Here is a 16,765-nt window from a genome sequence, read left to right on the forward strand (position 1 = left end):
ACAATGTTGTCTAATGAAACAGCCCCCCCGTTGCTACAAAAATCAGAAACCGATGAATCCCCTAGCTCTGCTGTTTCGAAGCACGCTTTTATTGGGGAAATACGGGCACGTAGGCACGAGCGCCGTCGCCGCTCAGCCTCGGATCTGGCGAAGAGGTGTTCCGTTGCGGAGAGCGATGGGTGCCTTCGGCGCAGCTTTGGTGGCGAGAAAACCGCTTGGACCTCAGAGGTGGGCTCGAGCCCCGCGCTGGAAGGTGGCATCAGCCCGGGCCCAGGTGGAGCCTGCCCAGCTTCAGGGGTTTGTTGAAACCTCGAAATGCCTTTTGTATAGCTGGAGAGCTTTGTGTGGAGAGAGGCCTTCTACAGCTCTGGAAGGCAGGGTTTGTTGGAAAGGTTTTGTTTACCCTAGACAAAGGCTTCTTCCAACCCAGGGCACTTCAGCTCTAGCTAGGAGGAGGAGAAGTGGTTGTTACAACGTTGCTATGGTAATCCCCATAATTTAAATGATTTAATTTCCTACGGACTTAAAATTTCCTATGGAACCAGTATCAAAATGTGTTCTAGCACGTGCTCCAAGCTGTCCCTGTGTATTCTCCTCCTGTGCGGTGTCTCGGTGAGAACGCTTGGGCGCTTTGCTTTCTGTGCCCGGTGCGCAGCTCGATGAGAGCGGCTCCGAAACTTACTGATGGGCTGAGGTCTTGCTCAAGCAGGGACCGAGGACTCTCTGTTTGCTTTGCTGATAGCGGGAGCTCTCTGCAGCATTGGTCCTTAGCGGGCTGGTCGCAGAAAGTGGGGATGCTCAGGCTCGCCAAGGTGGGGGTCCTGGGGCAACCCTGTGTGCTCACCGTGCCTTCCCATCCTCGGGGATTCGATTTCCTGACTTGAATTCACCCAAAAGTTCAAGTGAACACCACGTTTTTTAATAGGCTTAAATATTCCGATCATTTGACTCGGTTGTTCGGCCGGCGTTGACAGCGCAGGGTCCCGTCGTTGGCGGAGCGTGGGATCCGCCATCGTCTGTGTCTTTCAAGGCTCGGAGTGGTGGGTGGCTGCGCCGGCGTGTCGGGGCTTCGTTTGGGCTGTGGTGAGCTGTGATAGTTTGGTCAGCCGTGGAAGCTCTGTCGCTGTGGTGTTTTTCTTGCTAGCGACCAGACTACTGCAATTAGTAGAGAGCTGAATTTCCTCTGTCTCCAGAAAAATTAGAGTGGTCAAGAAGTTACAAATCCCTCTATTTACTACCAAAAAAAAAAAAAAAAAATAAAATCTCGATGGGTCAAGGTAATTTGCTGGTCTGTGACCTGTGGCAGCTGCACACGTCTGTTTTCCGCCGTCCCCATTAGCGGGGCAGCAGCTTTCGGTGGCTGCCGCGCGATGGCCGGGGGCTGATGCTGAACTGGAAGCGCTGGAAGCTCTCGGGGCACGTGGGGGCTTCTCAGAGCTGCTGCGGTGGCAGCCGGCAGCCCCCCGTGGCCCCTCGCCAGCCCAACGGCAGCGGAGGCGAATTGAGTCTGCGCCGCCGGGGCCGTGGCTTGTAAAAAAGGGATGCCGAGCGCCAGCGCGGGACTTGGAGCTGGAAGTGGCTGGTACCACAGGGCCAGCGTCAGGGCTGCTGTACGGGGGTAGAACAGCACCAGCAGCTCTGCCCTGAGACCCAGCGAGCTCCTGCCTGCCCTTGGCACCCTGCCTGCCTGCCTGCCTTTGCAGCGGGGATGCCCTGCGGCCGTGGGGAGATGCCACCCCAAACCCAGAGGCAGCGCTGGCACCTTTGGCATGCAGAGATGTTGGTGAGCTGTATATGTCGCTCCTGGACCCACAGGGAACCCGAATGCTGCTAGCTCGGGTGCCTCTGCCCCGCTCTCGATTGCACAGCGTGGATGTGCCCCAGATGGTTGCGGGAAGGGGGGACGCGCACGCGGTTATGATTTTGGGTGTGAAAGCTGACACGGGAGCGAAACGTTGAAGGACAAATGCGGCTTACGTCTGGTCAGAGAAATTGCAGGGCCGCAGCCAGCAAGGCTACTTAAAGACAGCGTGGCAAATGGTCTTTGGCTCTGGAAATCCAGAGGAAAATCCCAAGCAAAACCCTGGCGATGCTGGTGGGAAGCTTTGCCTTTACTTTGCGAGGCTTCTGCACCCGGCCTCGCTTCGTCAGGATGTTAGCAACCCATCCCAGTGTATGGATGCTCTCGAATCCATGCTGTTTTCCCCATTTGAAACAAATGACTTGAGATAATAGTAGTCTTAAAACTGTAATTTACTTTTTGTGAAGGGGGAATTATAGGGAGCGTAAAGTCTTTTTGGGAAAAAAATTACAAAAGGCTTGCGTAATGAATTTGATGGGAGAGGAAACAGGGGTCGTCTTTGTGCTGCTTGTTGCTTTTTGGTGTGTGTCTGGAGTTGGAAAGTTCTCTGGTGGATTTGGGATTAAATCCTGCCTGGGAAGGCAATGAAATCAGAGGAACGTGTGGTGTGTGATAGGGGTGGGCGAAAGATGGTTTTTGTTTCCAGGGGGTTTAAACACTCATGCAGACGGGGCTCATCCAGCCAAGGGGAGAGGGTTTGCCCTGGGGATGCCTCACACCAGGGTCCCTGGCACAGCTCCCCTGGGGGTCCCGCGCCCCACCGGGGACGAGCATCACTCCTGGGGTTTGGCACGGTGCTGCGGGGAAGCATTATAGCTTATAACACCTCGCCCAAGGGCCGCGTTTCGAGGTTGGGTGGAGGGGAATAGTGCTTCTCGGTGGCAGCACGCGTGCCCGGGGCACGGGGGGATGCACGGGGGGATGCTGAGCCCTTCCCTTGGAAAAGGGGCAGGAGCTGCTGGAGAGGAGCAGAAGGTGGGAGAGACGAGAGCGAAGGGGACCTTTTTGAAGGCGAGGATGGAGCGTGCCTATTTGCACGCACCTTTTAAGGTTGCTGTTTGCGATTCGGCTAACGAAACTGCAGGCAGCAGGAGCGGCAGCGGCACGGATCTTGCCGGTGACATGCTAGCTCGACTCTTCGGATTAACTGCGAGTGATTTTCAGATCGCTGGTTTAAATAGAGCGCCTGAACAGACATTAAATTGCCCCGTGGCACTTTCACAGCCTTTCTCTAACGTTTGCGAGAGGTGCTTATGAAACCAAAAGTGTGTTTGTGGCACCACATGTTCCTGTATTCGGCAGTGATGGCTAATTTTTTTGTAAATTGAATAAATCATGTTAAAAAAAGTTAATGAGGCATTTAATTAATTAACAATGTAGAGTTTTATGGTCTTTATGGTTACATTTTGTGGTTAATGACATTCTTCTTATAGCCTCTTAACACAGAATTGCCCGACAAAATTAGCCTTTTCGTCCAGTAGTAGGTATTCCGCCCTAGGACGAGCCTTTCCTTTTTACAAAAATAGATGAAAGGTCTTTTATTTTGAGTTGCAGAATCTATTTTAAATGGCAACTGCATGCTAAAAGTGGAGCCGAATACGGCAGCTGCTTTTCCTACCTATATCCATCTGCTAATTTGCCTGGCGGGGTGGTCTGGTTTTGAAGGAAAATTCATACCTCCAGGGTATAATTTTGCACAGCCCTTTCTTACGGGCTTGAGCGAGTGCAGGATAAAGAGCGTCCGTTCTGGACCGGTTTTTGGCCTTTGGGCTGATGAGCAGGAACATTAAGAGCCCCTGTTCGGCGAGAGGGGGGGACTGTGGGGGGGATGCCAGGTTAAACTGGTGGTTGCGTCAGGTGTAGGTGGTGGACCGCTCCGTCCCGGCGGCAGATGATGGGGATGCTCTGGTGCCTGGGACGGGCAGCTCGTTAGCTCCCCGCTTTAGCCTGGTTAGTGAGGGCCTGCTAAAAGAGCAGCTTCATGCTGTATCCTGGATACCAGCTCTCGGGTCAGGTATACCCAGAACACAGATTATTGCAGGCTTTCCGGTAGATTTTGAAACGGGAAGAATAAATGCATCGCACCTGGCGGTTGTTTTTATTTTCTCGTTTTGGCAAAGCAAACACGTGCCCCCTCCGCGCCGTGTCTGGCTTTGCGAACGATGTCGCTCAGCCTTCGAGAGGAGCAAATGCAAAATGAATGGCTTGCCACTAATCTGGGAGTGTGGGGGCTATTTTATACATACAGCATCACTTAGAAATGTGTGGGGGCTTCTTCTTGTGCATCTGACACAAATTGAGGAAGACTCGCACCATCCTAAATTTTTGGTTGAGTGATGGAGCAGTCATTGTTTCAAGGCCTCACAACAACGTAGAGCCGAGTCTGGCCTAGGCTCTCGACCGTGGTATATTTGACTGCAAGATGAATTGTGTTAAATTCACATGGCTTCCCACGGCGCTGGGCTCGTTATTGGAACCTGGCGCCTGGCTTTAGTTCTGCCTGCAGAAAACCAGGGTGGGTGAAAATGGGATTTCCCCGATCTTGATAGAGCCGGGCTTTTTTTTTGTTTGCAGATAGCAAACTGTCCTTTGTGTGTCTTAAACGTGTTTTGTTTCGGGTCATGCGCTTTTTCTTTTTAAAATCAAACTGACGTCGGCTGGGCTGCTGTTGTGCTTGCAGAATTTTCTGCTAAAAAATGCAGATGTAAGAGTAAAAACCTTCCTGCTAGCTTTATGCGTGGAAGTTTTGAGAAGTGGAAAGCTGTGAGTTTTGTCTGCGAAACTTGCACGTTCCCCCTCTGCGACGATTCCTGACGTTGGGGGCTGCGGGAAGGTCCCCGCGGGGCGCAGAGCTCTCGGTGCCGCTTTGCGCAAGCCAGTCTGCTGGTGGGAAGTCGTGGTCTCTGCTGTCTCTCCTGAAAATACCCAAGTTGCAACGGCTCTCCCTTTTCTTTTCCTTTTGAGTGACCCGTCTTGAAGAGGGTAACTTTGACATGTCGTAGGGATTTTGTGTTTAGCCCTTTCCCCCCCTGCTTCTCCTTCGGGAAGAGAAATCTGTGCATCTCCGCAGCAAGAAATAACTCGATGTATCTGTTTTTCCTCCTCTTTTCCAGGAAGTGGTTCTGTATTGTCTGGAAAACAAAGTGTGTGACGTGAATCATCGTGACAACGCGGGTTACTGCGCCCTGCATGAGGCCTGTGCCAGAGGCTGGCTGAGCATCGTGCGGCATCTCCTCGAGTACGGGGCTGACGTCAACTGCAGCGCGCAGGATGGAACCAGGTTAGCGGCGTTGGCTGGTCCCCACCACCGACCCGGCGGTGGTTTCTTTGGCCACGATGGTGGGAGGAAGCACCCCTTCCCTCCGTCTTTTTGCCCTCCCCTTGTTCCCCCTCCTCATCCGGCATGAGCCCCCCAAAGCCGGCAGCGCTGCTGCCAAGGTCCCGCTGCACGGTGTCCTCCGTATTTTGCTGGTCCTTAGGCAGGAACGTGCAGGACTTGGTGACCTCCTCCGCTCTCCGGTTAATAAATTGGTGGGGGCACACTTTTGGTGTGACTCGAGTTCAGTGTAAAATTTTTTTTTTTCCCTCCTTCTGGGAATTTTAATAAGTTGGGCTTTGTGTTGTTTGTTTTTTTTTTTAAAAGAGTTTGTGAAATTGCCAGCTGCAGGGCAGGAAGGAGTGATACTTGAGCTGCAGCCTTGTTCGTACGCGCTCCGGGTCCTTTGAGTTGTGCCAAGAGTGGGCTTTGCCTTGGTTGCAGGGTTACTTTTAAGAGCACTTCAGGCTTTTGCTGTGATTGGGTGTGCGAGTCCTATATAGGCTATATCACAATGTTGTTTTGCTGAACTGTTAAAACTATCTGCTCATTTGATATGTTGGATTTATTTTTTTTATCCCGAATTAGCCTTTTTGAGTTTCCTTCACGAAATAGTAGGGATGCTTAGTTCCTGTGCTCGCAGAATAGATAGCGAGCTTTTCTTCTTTGCTTTATGGAGGTAGCAATGCCGCTCCGCACCTTTTTTAAGCTTCTTGTGCATCTCCTAAAGTACCTCTTTGACCACCTCTGCAGGGCTGACCTTGGGGTAACTTCTCAACATATGCAGAGCACTATCCAGTCTATGCATTTTGGCGACAGGTTGCTTTGTATTCTTTGAAGCTCCTGCAGCTTCTTATCTTAAATGGTTTATCGAATTCACTATCACCTTCCAAATAGCCAGGGAGGTAAAATTAGCATAACTAAGAGTCTGCTTCTTTTGTTTTTAAGCCCTTTATTTATTAACTTGGGAAGGGAGGAGTCAGGAAAACAAAAGTCCCAAGAGGTCTGGTTAGGATGGTCCATTAGAAGTTAATGATGGTGAGTCGTTATTGGCCCATCAGGGCCCAAAGGAAACGTTTCTGGAGAAACATTGAAACGCTGGCTGGATTGTCGGATTCCTTCTCCATCTCCCACTTCTTTGTAAGAAATCTCAGCTCTCTAGGCTGACAAACAGCCCCGCATTTTCTGCTGTCTCCAGCTTTAGTACGTGACCTATGCAACGGTGGCGAGTTGCCATAAAAAGAATCCTAAATTATTTTTGTCTCGCTTGCTGGAATAACCTATATAGAAAAGTAACCCCAGCAAGTTTCTGACCAGTCTTAATCACCCACCACTTCAGAGTCCACCTTTGATTTTGGTTCACAGATGGAGCTGATTTTCAAGAAAAAAAGTTGGCTTGTGTACCCTGAAAAGTTGTTTTGGGGAGTGAACATTTTAGGAATGAACATAATAATAATAATAATAATATCATAGATGGTAATGTCAGAACTCAGCTTACGGTTCCCTTTCTTTCCTGATGACAGATTTACGTTTTGTTTGAAAAGCTGTCGAACAGTGTGAATCCAAAACCAAAACACATCTAATATACAGAAGAAACATGGTCTAGCTGCCCTGAGTTGGGCAGGGCAGAGAGCAGAAGCTTCTGCAAGGAACTTCTGATCAGTGTTATCCACCGCCTTTTAGTAGGGCCAGGTATTCATAGGACAAATCCCATCTCTCTCTTGAAGCCTCAGTGAGTTTTCCTCCTTTAACTTTTACGAGGAAAGAAGCGTCAGTCTTCCTCAGCTGTGTTGCTTGGAAAGATACTATAATATTAAACCCAAAAACCTCCAAACAAACCCACCATCAAAGACTTCTCCCCTCCTCTGCTTTTTTAACTACACTGAATATGCCTTATTGCCCCTTGCGCCACCTCGCAAGCCCACTAGCCAAAGATATTTTTGGGCGTGCAGGAACCTCCCAAGTCTCCAGGCAGTAACAGTGGATGTGTTGAGTTCTGTTCAGCCAGTTAACGTAAATCTGCATGGAGGAGTGATGTAACCACACGAGCTGTGATGTAACCGCACGAGCTGTGATGTAGTGTGGCAGCCTGGCGTGTCGCTTGGATCCCAGCTGCCTGAAGCTCCAGTCTGCGTTACTTGCTGCCTGCTGCCTCGGTGGTCAGCTTTTTGGAGGATATTCTGAAAAGTCGATACGGCTTCAGTCTGAACAAAATGTCCCTAAGAACCTGAAGGATGTAGGAAAGTTCTGCAAAGTCCGTGCATCTGTCCTCTCAGTCCTGTCCGAAGTGCTGCAGGTGCTCCGGTCAATGCGGTGGTTTTGCATGCGTGTGTTTAATTTTGAAAACAAAGCAAAAACCTGAGCCTCTTGCTTTGGTGTTGCCTTTTATGTACCTACGCAGCCAGTCTGTGGTGAGTTCCGTAGATAAGGTAGGCTTTCAGCCACTGGTTCCTGATGCTATCAGAAATCTCGGTGAAGCCAAAAACAAACGAAGTGCCGCCGGACTGTAGTGGCCTGCTGCTGCCTGCAGCACACGATGTCCCTCTGTCTGCCCTATTCACAGCACATCTGGCCGGGCTAACTACGGTGGTCTCCTGTGTTTTTCCCCTTAAACTCTATGCTGATCGTGGCTCTCCAAATGCAGCGCCTGCAGACCCTGAATACACAAGCACTCCGCTGCCGAATTAGTGGCTAATCAAAGATTATTGTAGAACGGGGCGAGATCTTTTAAGACCTGTCTCAGAGGTGCCACAGTCTCTAAGGGCTCTTAATCGTCTTACCTATAAATAATAATAGACCGTGCTTAAGAGGCGAGCGCTTTCCTTCCCTGACAGGACCCCAGTAAGTGCAGTAGCTGAACAAGGGGCATTCCACGACCGGTGCCTGACATCGGCAAGGATAGTTGCCGGTGTGTTTGGCCTTATCTCCTTGTTCTTCTCTTACCTCTGCAGCACGACCTAGCTGAACCGGCATCGCTTTAAAAACAAAGCCGCCTGCCAAAAATACAGGCATCTCCCGCCTGTTAGCGAGACCTCTCCGTTGCTTCAGAGTTCGCTCGCTAGATTCGCTCTCCGCAGCCAGTTTTGCTTTATGCTTCTCGCTGGCAGCTGATGAGCTCAGCCTTTTTTATTTTTTCCCTGGGAGGACCATGCCAAGATGGCTCTCTTCCTGTGTCCTTTCAGCTGGTCTTGGCAGAGCGATACCCTCCAGCAGCTAATTGCGTTAAAGAAGAGGCAGCCAGCGTAGCTGCCCTCCTGCAACTTGTGCTTTGCCTCTTCTGTGGGGCAGCATTGCATAATAGAGTAGATGGAAGTATAAATAAAATGCCAAGATACGGTATTGCTTCGTGAGTTACGAGACCTCTTAGTGCAGCGAGGAAAGTTCTGATGGTGCCTGAAAGGCTGAGAGCAAACCCTGACTGGTCTAAATAGTTTATAATTTTGGTGGTGGAATGATAAACCCCCAGTGAAATGTTTTCGTAACTCTAGTAGCAGTAAAAATAGTAGGAAGAATTCGACAGTACACAAGAGAGGGTTGAGATGTGTGTCTTCTGTAGGATATTGCAGCTCTCGAATGTCCCCAGATCCTTCTGGGGCATTTCGAAGAGTTTGTTTTAGAAACAAGCTATACTACCATTAACTGTACCATTAGGGATAGAGAGTGTTTTATTTCTATGATGCTCAGGGCGGAAAAGATTATATGGGCAAAGCAGCCCAGGAGAGGACTCCCAAGAATCTTATTTTCACATCTGAAAAAGTTGCCGACTCCAGTCGTCACTTTTACATCCTACAAAGAGGATGGCTAAACTCTGCCAAGACTGAAAAATACTCCCTCTTCTGCTGGCCCTGGTGGGAGAAGCAAACGAGTAGCTGTGCCTTTGCATGGTCCCGCTCGTGAGCTTGCCAAGAAGCTGTGCTAGCCAGTAAAAGAGTCTGTCAGCGCTCCGTTATTGCCTTTTTCCCCCTGCCTTATCTATGGGGAATCTCCTTTTCCCTCCCCTCCCCACCGGTGGTTTTTTTCCTTCCTTCGCTTCCTTCTATTTATTGTTCTTCCACGTGGCTTTACTGCGCCTTTGCTTCCCCTTGCCTCTATAAAATCCCCTCTCGTGCTCTGGGCGGCCTCTGTGTGCTCTGGCAGGCATTAGAGATGGGTCTGCCTGCTCCCCTGCCTGCTCCCCTGCCTGCTCCCCTGCCTGCTCCACTGCCTCTGCCCCTCTCTGCACCACTGCGCTGGGCTGGGTGACCCGTAGAAAAAGGAGAGGGGTCCCATCCCGGGGTTACAGCCCATGCGCCGCTATTTTTCCTTCCTGGGGAATACCCAGGCGCCCTTTAATAAACTCGTCTGTGTGTTGTTAAATTGATTGAAACACTGGGCGGTGATTTAGATGCTGTTTTTAATAAGTTAAGGGATCATCTTGAATTCATTACTGCTTCAAAAGCCACTTAGGTAAGTCGGTTTAAAAAAAAAAAACAAACAAGAAAACCCACAAACCAATAAACCCACAACACTCTCCACCCCCCCCCTCCAAAATCAGAAAATCCTAATTTTAAAATAAAATGGAAAACAGTTCAAATTAAAGACTCCAGTAAAATGAGGCAGTGGGGGAGAAAAAGCGTCCCCAGCATTTGGCCGCAGCCGTAACTCTCATCTGTTCCCGGTGCCTGTTGCCAGACTTTCAGCCAAGGATGCTTCATGCCCGGTGGGGGACAGGAGGGTTTGCAGCAAGGCTGACCTTTCCCGCTGTAGATGCTCAGAGTGTCGTGACCCGACAGCTCAAGCCTCCGATGCTTGCTGACAGCCAGAAACACCCGATACTTCTTCAGCCTCCGTGTCAGCACCCCTATTATTTGTTACCTCCTGTGTTGTATCGCCTGGGATGTTTCGCGCTGGCCAGATCCTGGATGCGCTGGGTGCTGCGTAGGCACGTGGTGCTGCGCAGAACTGCGTTGGTGGGTGGAGGTGGGAGGCTGAGGCTTGCGGGGGACCCGAGGGCGTCAGATAGTTTCAGCGTTACGTTAGAGACTTCCCTGAGAAAAGGAGAAGGGATATCCCGACCCTTTGCAAGGGATCCTCGTGGACCTCTCTGGTCTTAAAGTTTGGAAGTGGCTTCCCAAAGAGCGGTGCGTCTTGCTCTCTCTGGTGCCAGGGGTCTGAGGGGTGGCACGAGGTGGGTCGAGGACGGTGCTCAGCAGCTCGGGGATCACCTGCTTGTTGGCTGGGTGGGTGGCTTGGGGTGTGCAGGAGGCAGGCAGCGCCGGGTAAGCCCTCTTTCCGTAGGGAACGAGCCGCAAACACTCCCAAGCGCACCTCCTCGTGTCAGTATAGCGCGCATATGCCAAAACCAAACCTGCGTACAGCTTTCCAGCAAGATGGGGGCAAGCGAGAGTGCTTCACGTGTGGCGGATGTTAATCGCCCTAAATCACAGCCTACTGGAAGGTACTTGGAGTCAACGCACCTGGAACATAGGTCTTTTTGAGATGGGTCAGCGTCCTGCTCTCACCAGCCGCGCTACGTGATGGATGGGAAAACGGCGGTGTGCCTTCCTCTTCTGACTGCTTTGATCTGCCTCTCCTCTGCCCTGAGCTCATGTGGGTGCCAGCCCGTCCCAAAGCGGTGGTGACATAGCGGGGACGTTGCCTCCTGGCAGAGGGAATTTCAGCCGTGGTTGTTAGCCGAGCATCGCTTGGGAGATTGGTAGACGGAGTTGAGGGCATTGCTTGTCTGTGCTTCCAGGTGACTTCTCCTCGTACCGTCATTCTGAAAGCTTTCCAGCAAGGCAGTACGTGATCCTAGTTGGAAGTCCTTCCTTCTCTTGCCTTTTAATACATCTGTTTGAGAGCTCGAAAGCGTTGTTGGGGGGCAGCGGTGTTGACAGCCTAAAGGAGGAGGTGTGTAGAGTTGAGTTGCAACTGCAACGATCGCTGGCAGTTCATCTGCTCATCGCCGTCTGAGGAAAAGATGGGATTTTAACACATCTTCATTAGTCTGAGGGGTAATATGTTCTACTTCCAGACAACTCCCCGTTACGTATAATCAATTTTAAAGGCAAAAGTTAATGCGATTTATAATTAGCGATAAGGAATTCTAGACCTGGAATTGCAGGCATGTGTATTAATGAATAATCCTTCTGTAGGCTCACAAAATCTATGTCTGAGGTTGTATAGATTGCTCATGCTGCGTAAAATGCCTTAACTTCTGGGTGGACTAAAGTTAAAATAACACATTTTTCTATTCTCTGAGTAGAAGGGTTGAATTGTGCTGCAAATATGTTCGCCAGTACTGTTTAAAGAGGATACGGCACAGAAGTTTAATTCCCAGCAAATTTTCATAACTTATTTCTGTGTACATAATTTAGGAGCTTTGGGTAACTGATTTCTGTGCTTGCCCAGAGGCAGGCTGAATGAGCCCTTACTCCACAACACGCTGTTAAATTGGGAGAGATTTGGAACGGTAGAGTGACTTGCAGCAAAATGATGTTTGTGAGGCTTCATGCAAACTCCTGCTTTCTGTTACGGCGGTGTAATTATTTTACTGGCCCTCGAAAAATGTACGGCAATGAATAGACGTAACAGAAATATCTGCCCCGAGCAGTCTGACTGTGAAAAGACAAGAGGGGAGGGGATGATGTGCAAGTAAAACTGACAATGGGATGATTGGCAGCTGTATTAATAGTGTTATTTGCTATAAATAACTTTGATCTGAAGTCAGAAGTTTCTTTTCAGGCGCATTTGTTTAATACGATTGAGTCAAAATGTAACACCGTGATCTCTTTTATTTCTCCCTAGACCAATCCACGACGCGGTTGAAAACGATCACTTGGAAATTGTCCGCCTGTTACTGTCTTACGGTGCTGATCCAACGCTTGCGACCTACTCTGGGAGGACCATTGTGAAAATGACCCACAGCGAGCTCATGGAGACCTTCCTCACAGGTCTGTGGCCACGTTGTGTGAGGCTTTGCCGGTCGTGGCAAATGGGGGGACGTTCCCTGGCCCCCCAAAGTCCCTGCTGACTGGCAGGGATGGCTCCACGCCAAGGAGCCTTCTCTGCCTGCAAAAACCCAGCGGCTGCAGGTGGGAAGCATAGCCATGCATGGGGGCTCCTTCTAATTGAAACTCTTAATAAGTCGTAAAGATTATGCCACTATCAGATTTGATAGGTAGGTGGGAGGTCAGTGGGCTGTTGCGGTGCCTTCAGTTTTCTGCTTGAAATGAAAATAAGAAACTTGCCAAATCGAATAGCTGTTAAACATAATCATGTTTTCCCCTGGTCTTGCTTTTTGTCCTTCTAGTACTTGTCTTTTTGCAAGTTCTGCCTCATTTTATATCTGAAATGCTCTAAAACTGTATTAAAGGCTCTTGTCTTTAAACACATCCATGTTCTAACATTGTTTTCGGGTTTTTTTCCTGTTAGTTTTGGGTAAAGATACTTGCATTCCCTAATAACTTAACCTCTGAAAATGTTTGCAGTGTTCATAGTCAATGAGTTGATGTACTCATCCACTTACCTGTTTAAATGGTGCAGTGTAGAAAGTGCATAGGTGTATCGGGATTCCAGTAAAGTCCAGTATCTTGGACTTCTTAACATCTTGAATCCCAGTATCCTTCCATCAACTCAACTAGCAGATCCCGCAAATGATGTCTGTAGAAAAGAATTACATCTTCTGAACGTATCTGTGTGGAAAAACCTTTTCTATCAGTTTTCTTTGGGGCCACTGTTTCACCCTGCAGTTGGTGTCCAGAATAACTGTGCAGGCTAAAAAGTGTGGTACATCCCTATCTTTCACAAAAATAAAATGCCGCTCTCAGTTTCTGAAGCTTAAGGTTGGGTCTGTCCCTGTTAGACTTTGAGTGATTATTTGATGCGGTGGGTCATTACTTGAGCTGATGGGAGAAAGGATGCGGGAGAAAAGCGAATTCCAGGAATACTTGCGAGAATGGTGTGTATATGCTGTTGTTTGTAGCACGTGCATCAGGAATACGGTGTGGGGTTTTTTTGGGTGGAAGGTATGGAGGATGCATAGTGAGACTGTATGACACATGGTCTGCTAAACTTGCCAGCTTTTTATTCTCATCAGTATGTTTTTGTTGTTGTTTTTTCCTCTCCAGAGTATTTAACTGACCTGCAAGGTCGAAGTGTTGATGACCCTGGTTTGTACTGGGATTTCTATGGCAGCTCTGTGTGCGGTGAGCAAATGTTACCCTTTATTTCTTTGTATGTGGAGACTTTCAAAACATGCGGCACGTGGGGGTGGGGGCTGTTTTGTTTTTGTGGTAGAGGAAGCTAGGAAGGAAGCAAACTGATTTTATTTACAGATCACGTTATTGGAAGAAAAAGCAAGACCTGCAACAGTCTCTTCAATGCTGACTTGGCACCTTTATTCAATTTTATTTAGATCCAAAAGATGAATCTGGATTTGACATCTTGGCAAATCCTCCTGGCCCAGGTGATGAAGATGAAGATGGCTTTAGCGATGTGCTTGAATTCGAATTTTCGGATGAGCCTCCCTTGCCGTGTTACAACATTCAAGTGTGTCTCTCTCAGGGGTAAGAATAAATACAGAGCTTGGGGTAAAAATAGCTGAGACGATCTGCTTGGGATGGCAGCAGTTTGTGTCTGTGGGGAAATACATTTGCATTTATCTAACGTAAATGAAAGAGCAATACCGTTAACTGCCAGGCTTTTTAGAAATAAGCTAATAGGAGGTGAGAGGGGGAAAGGCTGACTTGTTGGGGCTGTGTTTTGAGTGCCGTACTCCTGAGCTGAACGAGTGACATTTGAACACGGATTCCTTCCCTCATCCCAGGCATCTTGGTATAACATCCCAAAACACAAGTGCTTCTAGCACTTAAGTTTGGATATCATGTTTGTAAGGCGTTCTTGGTTTTATTTAGTGGGCTTGTCTGTTTTGCTGAGTGGGGGGCTTTTGTGAATGATGAAATGACACCGTTACTACTGTTCTAGACTTTGCAGCAAAACTGGTTTAAAGCCCTGAATCATATCAAACAAATAAACACCTTGCAGAAGGTACTGTGATAGTTAATCATAAACAAAGACCTGGAAAATTGTATCATCTCTTATATTCAAGATATAAATTAGCTTCATAAAGAGCTACCGTTCGTCATTTGCACCAGTTTTGATGACAGCCGTGGGAGAAATAGTTTTTAAATATTAATCATGCGGGAGTGTGGGTTTTAGCATGTTTTTTTATTATTTGGGTGATGGATATAACTTAAGTTCTCTGAAGTGGACAAGTACAAAGATTGAATTAAAAAAATCGCATTCTTAATCTGAGAAAAACGCCTCTGTTGACTTGCATTTAGTATTGGCATCTCTGGAAGTCAGAGGTGCTGAAATTTCTGATTATAACTCTAGGCCATTTCCTAACTTGCTGAATGGGAGTTGGGCTCTCAGCCAGGCGAACCTTTAACCACGGGAGCGGCCGTAGGCTCCAGTGCCCCCCCATGCCTGGTCCCCCTCCTTCCCCAAAGCTGCGGGCAGAGGTACTATGAGTAAATACGTACGCGCCTGCACATCTGCTATATTTGACCCCCTGGGTATGGCCTCGATTTCGGGGGGGTTGTTTGCGCGGGTACGGCCAGGGAGGGTTTGTCACACAGCGATAGAGTGGAGAGGCAAGAAGCCCGTTGACTTAATGTCGGTTATTGGAGCCTCTTTCTTCTTCGCTTCCACAGACCACGAAACTGGCTTTTGCTCTCAGACGTGGTGAAGAGGCTAAAAATGTCATCTCGCATCTTCCGCTGCAACTTCCCCAATCTGGAAGTTGTCACCATCACGGAGGCAGAGTTTTACAAACAGACTTCCCTCAGCCAGTTGTTCTCTTGCGCTACGGACCTTGAAGCTTTTAACCCGGAGAGCAAAGAGCTGTTGGACTTGGTAGAGTTTACAAGCGAACTCAAGACTTTGCTCGGCTCCTCGTTTCACTGGTTGCATCCGCACGAGGATCCTCCCTTCGACATCCTCTGGTGAACCATCAGGCCATTTAATGTACAGTCCTCTATACAGTTACTTCTTTATGTATATGTGTTCAAATGCAATTGTTTCTGTAAAGAAAGGACACTATTAAATATGAAAATATCTTTCCTTTATATAAGAGATCTGAATTCCAGTTGGATGGATTTTGGAAGAATTTTTTTTTAACTTCAATCAGTTTTTACAAAATTGTTATATAATGTTTCTTTAAATGCACACAGGCTTTGGGATAAGTTTGTTATTACTCGGAACACATTTTTTTTTTAAAGAACACACCCACACATTGACTTTGTTTCATACAAAGCACTGATTACACAGAACATACTTTTTCTAGGTGATGTGATCAAAGTCGTGTGGCTTGTTTGGGAGATAGAATTCGGTAAGGCACTTGGTGATATTATTTTTGTTTTTTTGTTTACAGAATTACCTGCTTTGGCCAGGTAAGCACTATTGAATATAATTCAATAGTTTGTAATATAAATTAAACCATATCCATACGCATCAACTAATTGTAAGAACTTTTATATCCTAATTTAAAAGCTGTGAAATTTAGTTTTCACACATCAAACCGGATTGTTTATATATGTTTAAACATTTTATGCTCTTTATTTAAAGAAGACTTTGAACTATTTTTTCTGTACCTTGTAAAATATTGAAAAACTAACATATGTTGAAGTTGCTTGAAACTGTACATAAACTAAATTTTCTGAATTGTGTGTTTATGTTTGAGATCTGTGTTTTAACTTTGTAAGTAAATCTCCTGCCTTTGTATTTATATTTTACAAAAATTTTCTTAAAGGCAATAAAACTGTTGAGAAATGAAGGGGCTAAAGTGACTCCCATTAATTCCGTGCCTGGTTGCGAAATGAGCTCCGACTCATTAACGTTTATGAAAGGAGGCTCCGCGTGCGGTTCCTGAAGCGGAGCAGAGCTGGCACAGGTGCCGGCGAGCAGCTGATGAAGTCTGAGGTAGAATCTGCATTGGCTTTCTAAATTCAAAGTTACAAGAAAACATCGGGCGGGCGCCTTTTGTAGGACAGAGGTTTCAAAGCGGTATTCACAATACTTTCTGCATCGCCTTTTAGTTAAAGAATTGTGAATAGGTTCAATTATTTTCCCTCCTTTGTCATCGTTTTAAGTTGAATTGACTGAATTCTCTTTTCAGTCGTGTCTGCAGAGGGGAGGAAAATAGTACCATGGTAAATGCTTTAGTTTTAATGTGGAGCGTTAAAGCTATGAGCGCACTTTGGGGGGGATCTAAAGGGACGGTGACCAGAATGTCACTTTTACACAGCTTGGGAGCTTGCATCTAAGAGGCTAGGCTCCCTGGGCTTGGGCAGGCCCTCTCTTAAGGGTCTGGGTCTGCTCTTCCCCTTCGGGAAAGAAGTTCTTGCCGTGAACCCAAACTCTTGAGGTTTGCTTTGGGGCTGTTCTTAACAGTCGTATGTCCTGCGATAGCCAGATGCTTCAGCTGACGTGTTTAAATGGCGCTGCTCTTCTGAGGAGGGCCAGGACACCCACCGAGAGGGTCTCGAGCAGAGCGCCTGGTCCGTCTGAGAAAAGCATCTGGGAAAAAGCTTCTCTGTCTGGAGCAG

General features: G+C 47.9%; 1 protein-coding gene across 9 annotated transcripts in view; it reads left to right on the plus strand.

The window, feature by feature from the left end:
• BCOR (BCL6 corepressor) overlaps positions 1 to 15,993 on the plus strand; it is an 83,591-nt gene extending 67,598 nt beyond the window's left edge. For all 9 annotated transcript variants that reach the window (XM_049834754.1, XM_049834759.1, XM_049834763.1 and 6 more), the window contains 5 exons: positions 4,975 to 5,141; positions 11,964 to 12,109; positions 13,286 to 13,363; positions 13,573 to 13,723; positions 14,873 to 15,993. In XM_049834754.1, the coding sequence (XP_049690711.1) occupies positions 4,975 to 5,141; positions 11,964 to 12,109; positions 13,286 to 13,363; positions 13,573 to 13,723; positions 14,873 to 15,167 (837 nt within the window). In that variant the 3' untranslated portion in view covers positions 15,168 to 15,993. The remainder of the gene's footprint in view (positions 1 to 4,974; positions 5,142 to 11,963; positions 12,110 to 13,285; positions 13,364 to 13,572; positions 13,724 to 14,872) is intronic.
• The last annotated feature ends 772 nt before the right edge of the window (positions 15,994 to 16,765 follow it).

This window comes from Accipiter gentilis, chromosome 32 (assembly GCF_929443795.1).
Source record: "Accipiter gentilis chromosome 32, bAccGen1.1, whole genome shotgun sequence".
Lineage (NCBI taxonomy): Eukaryota > Metazoa > Chordata > Aves > Accipitriformes > Accipitridae > Astur > Astur gentilis.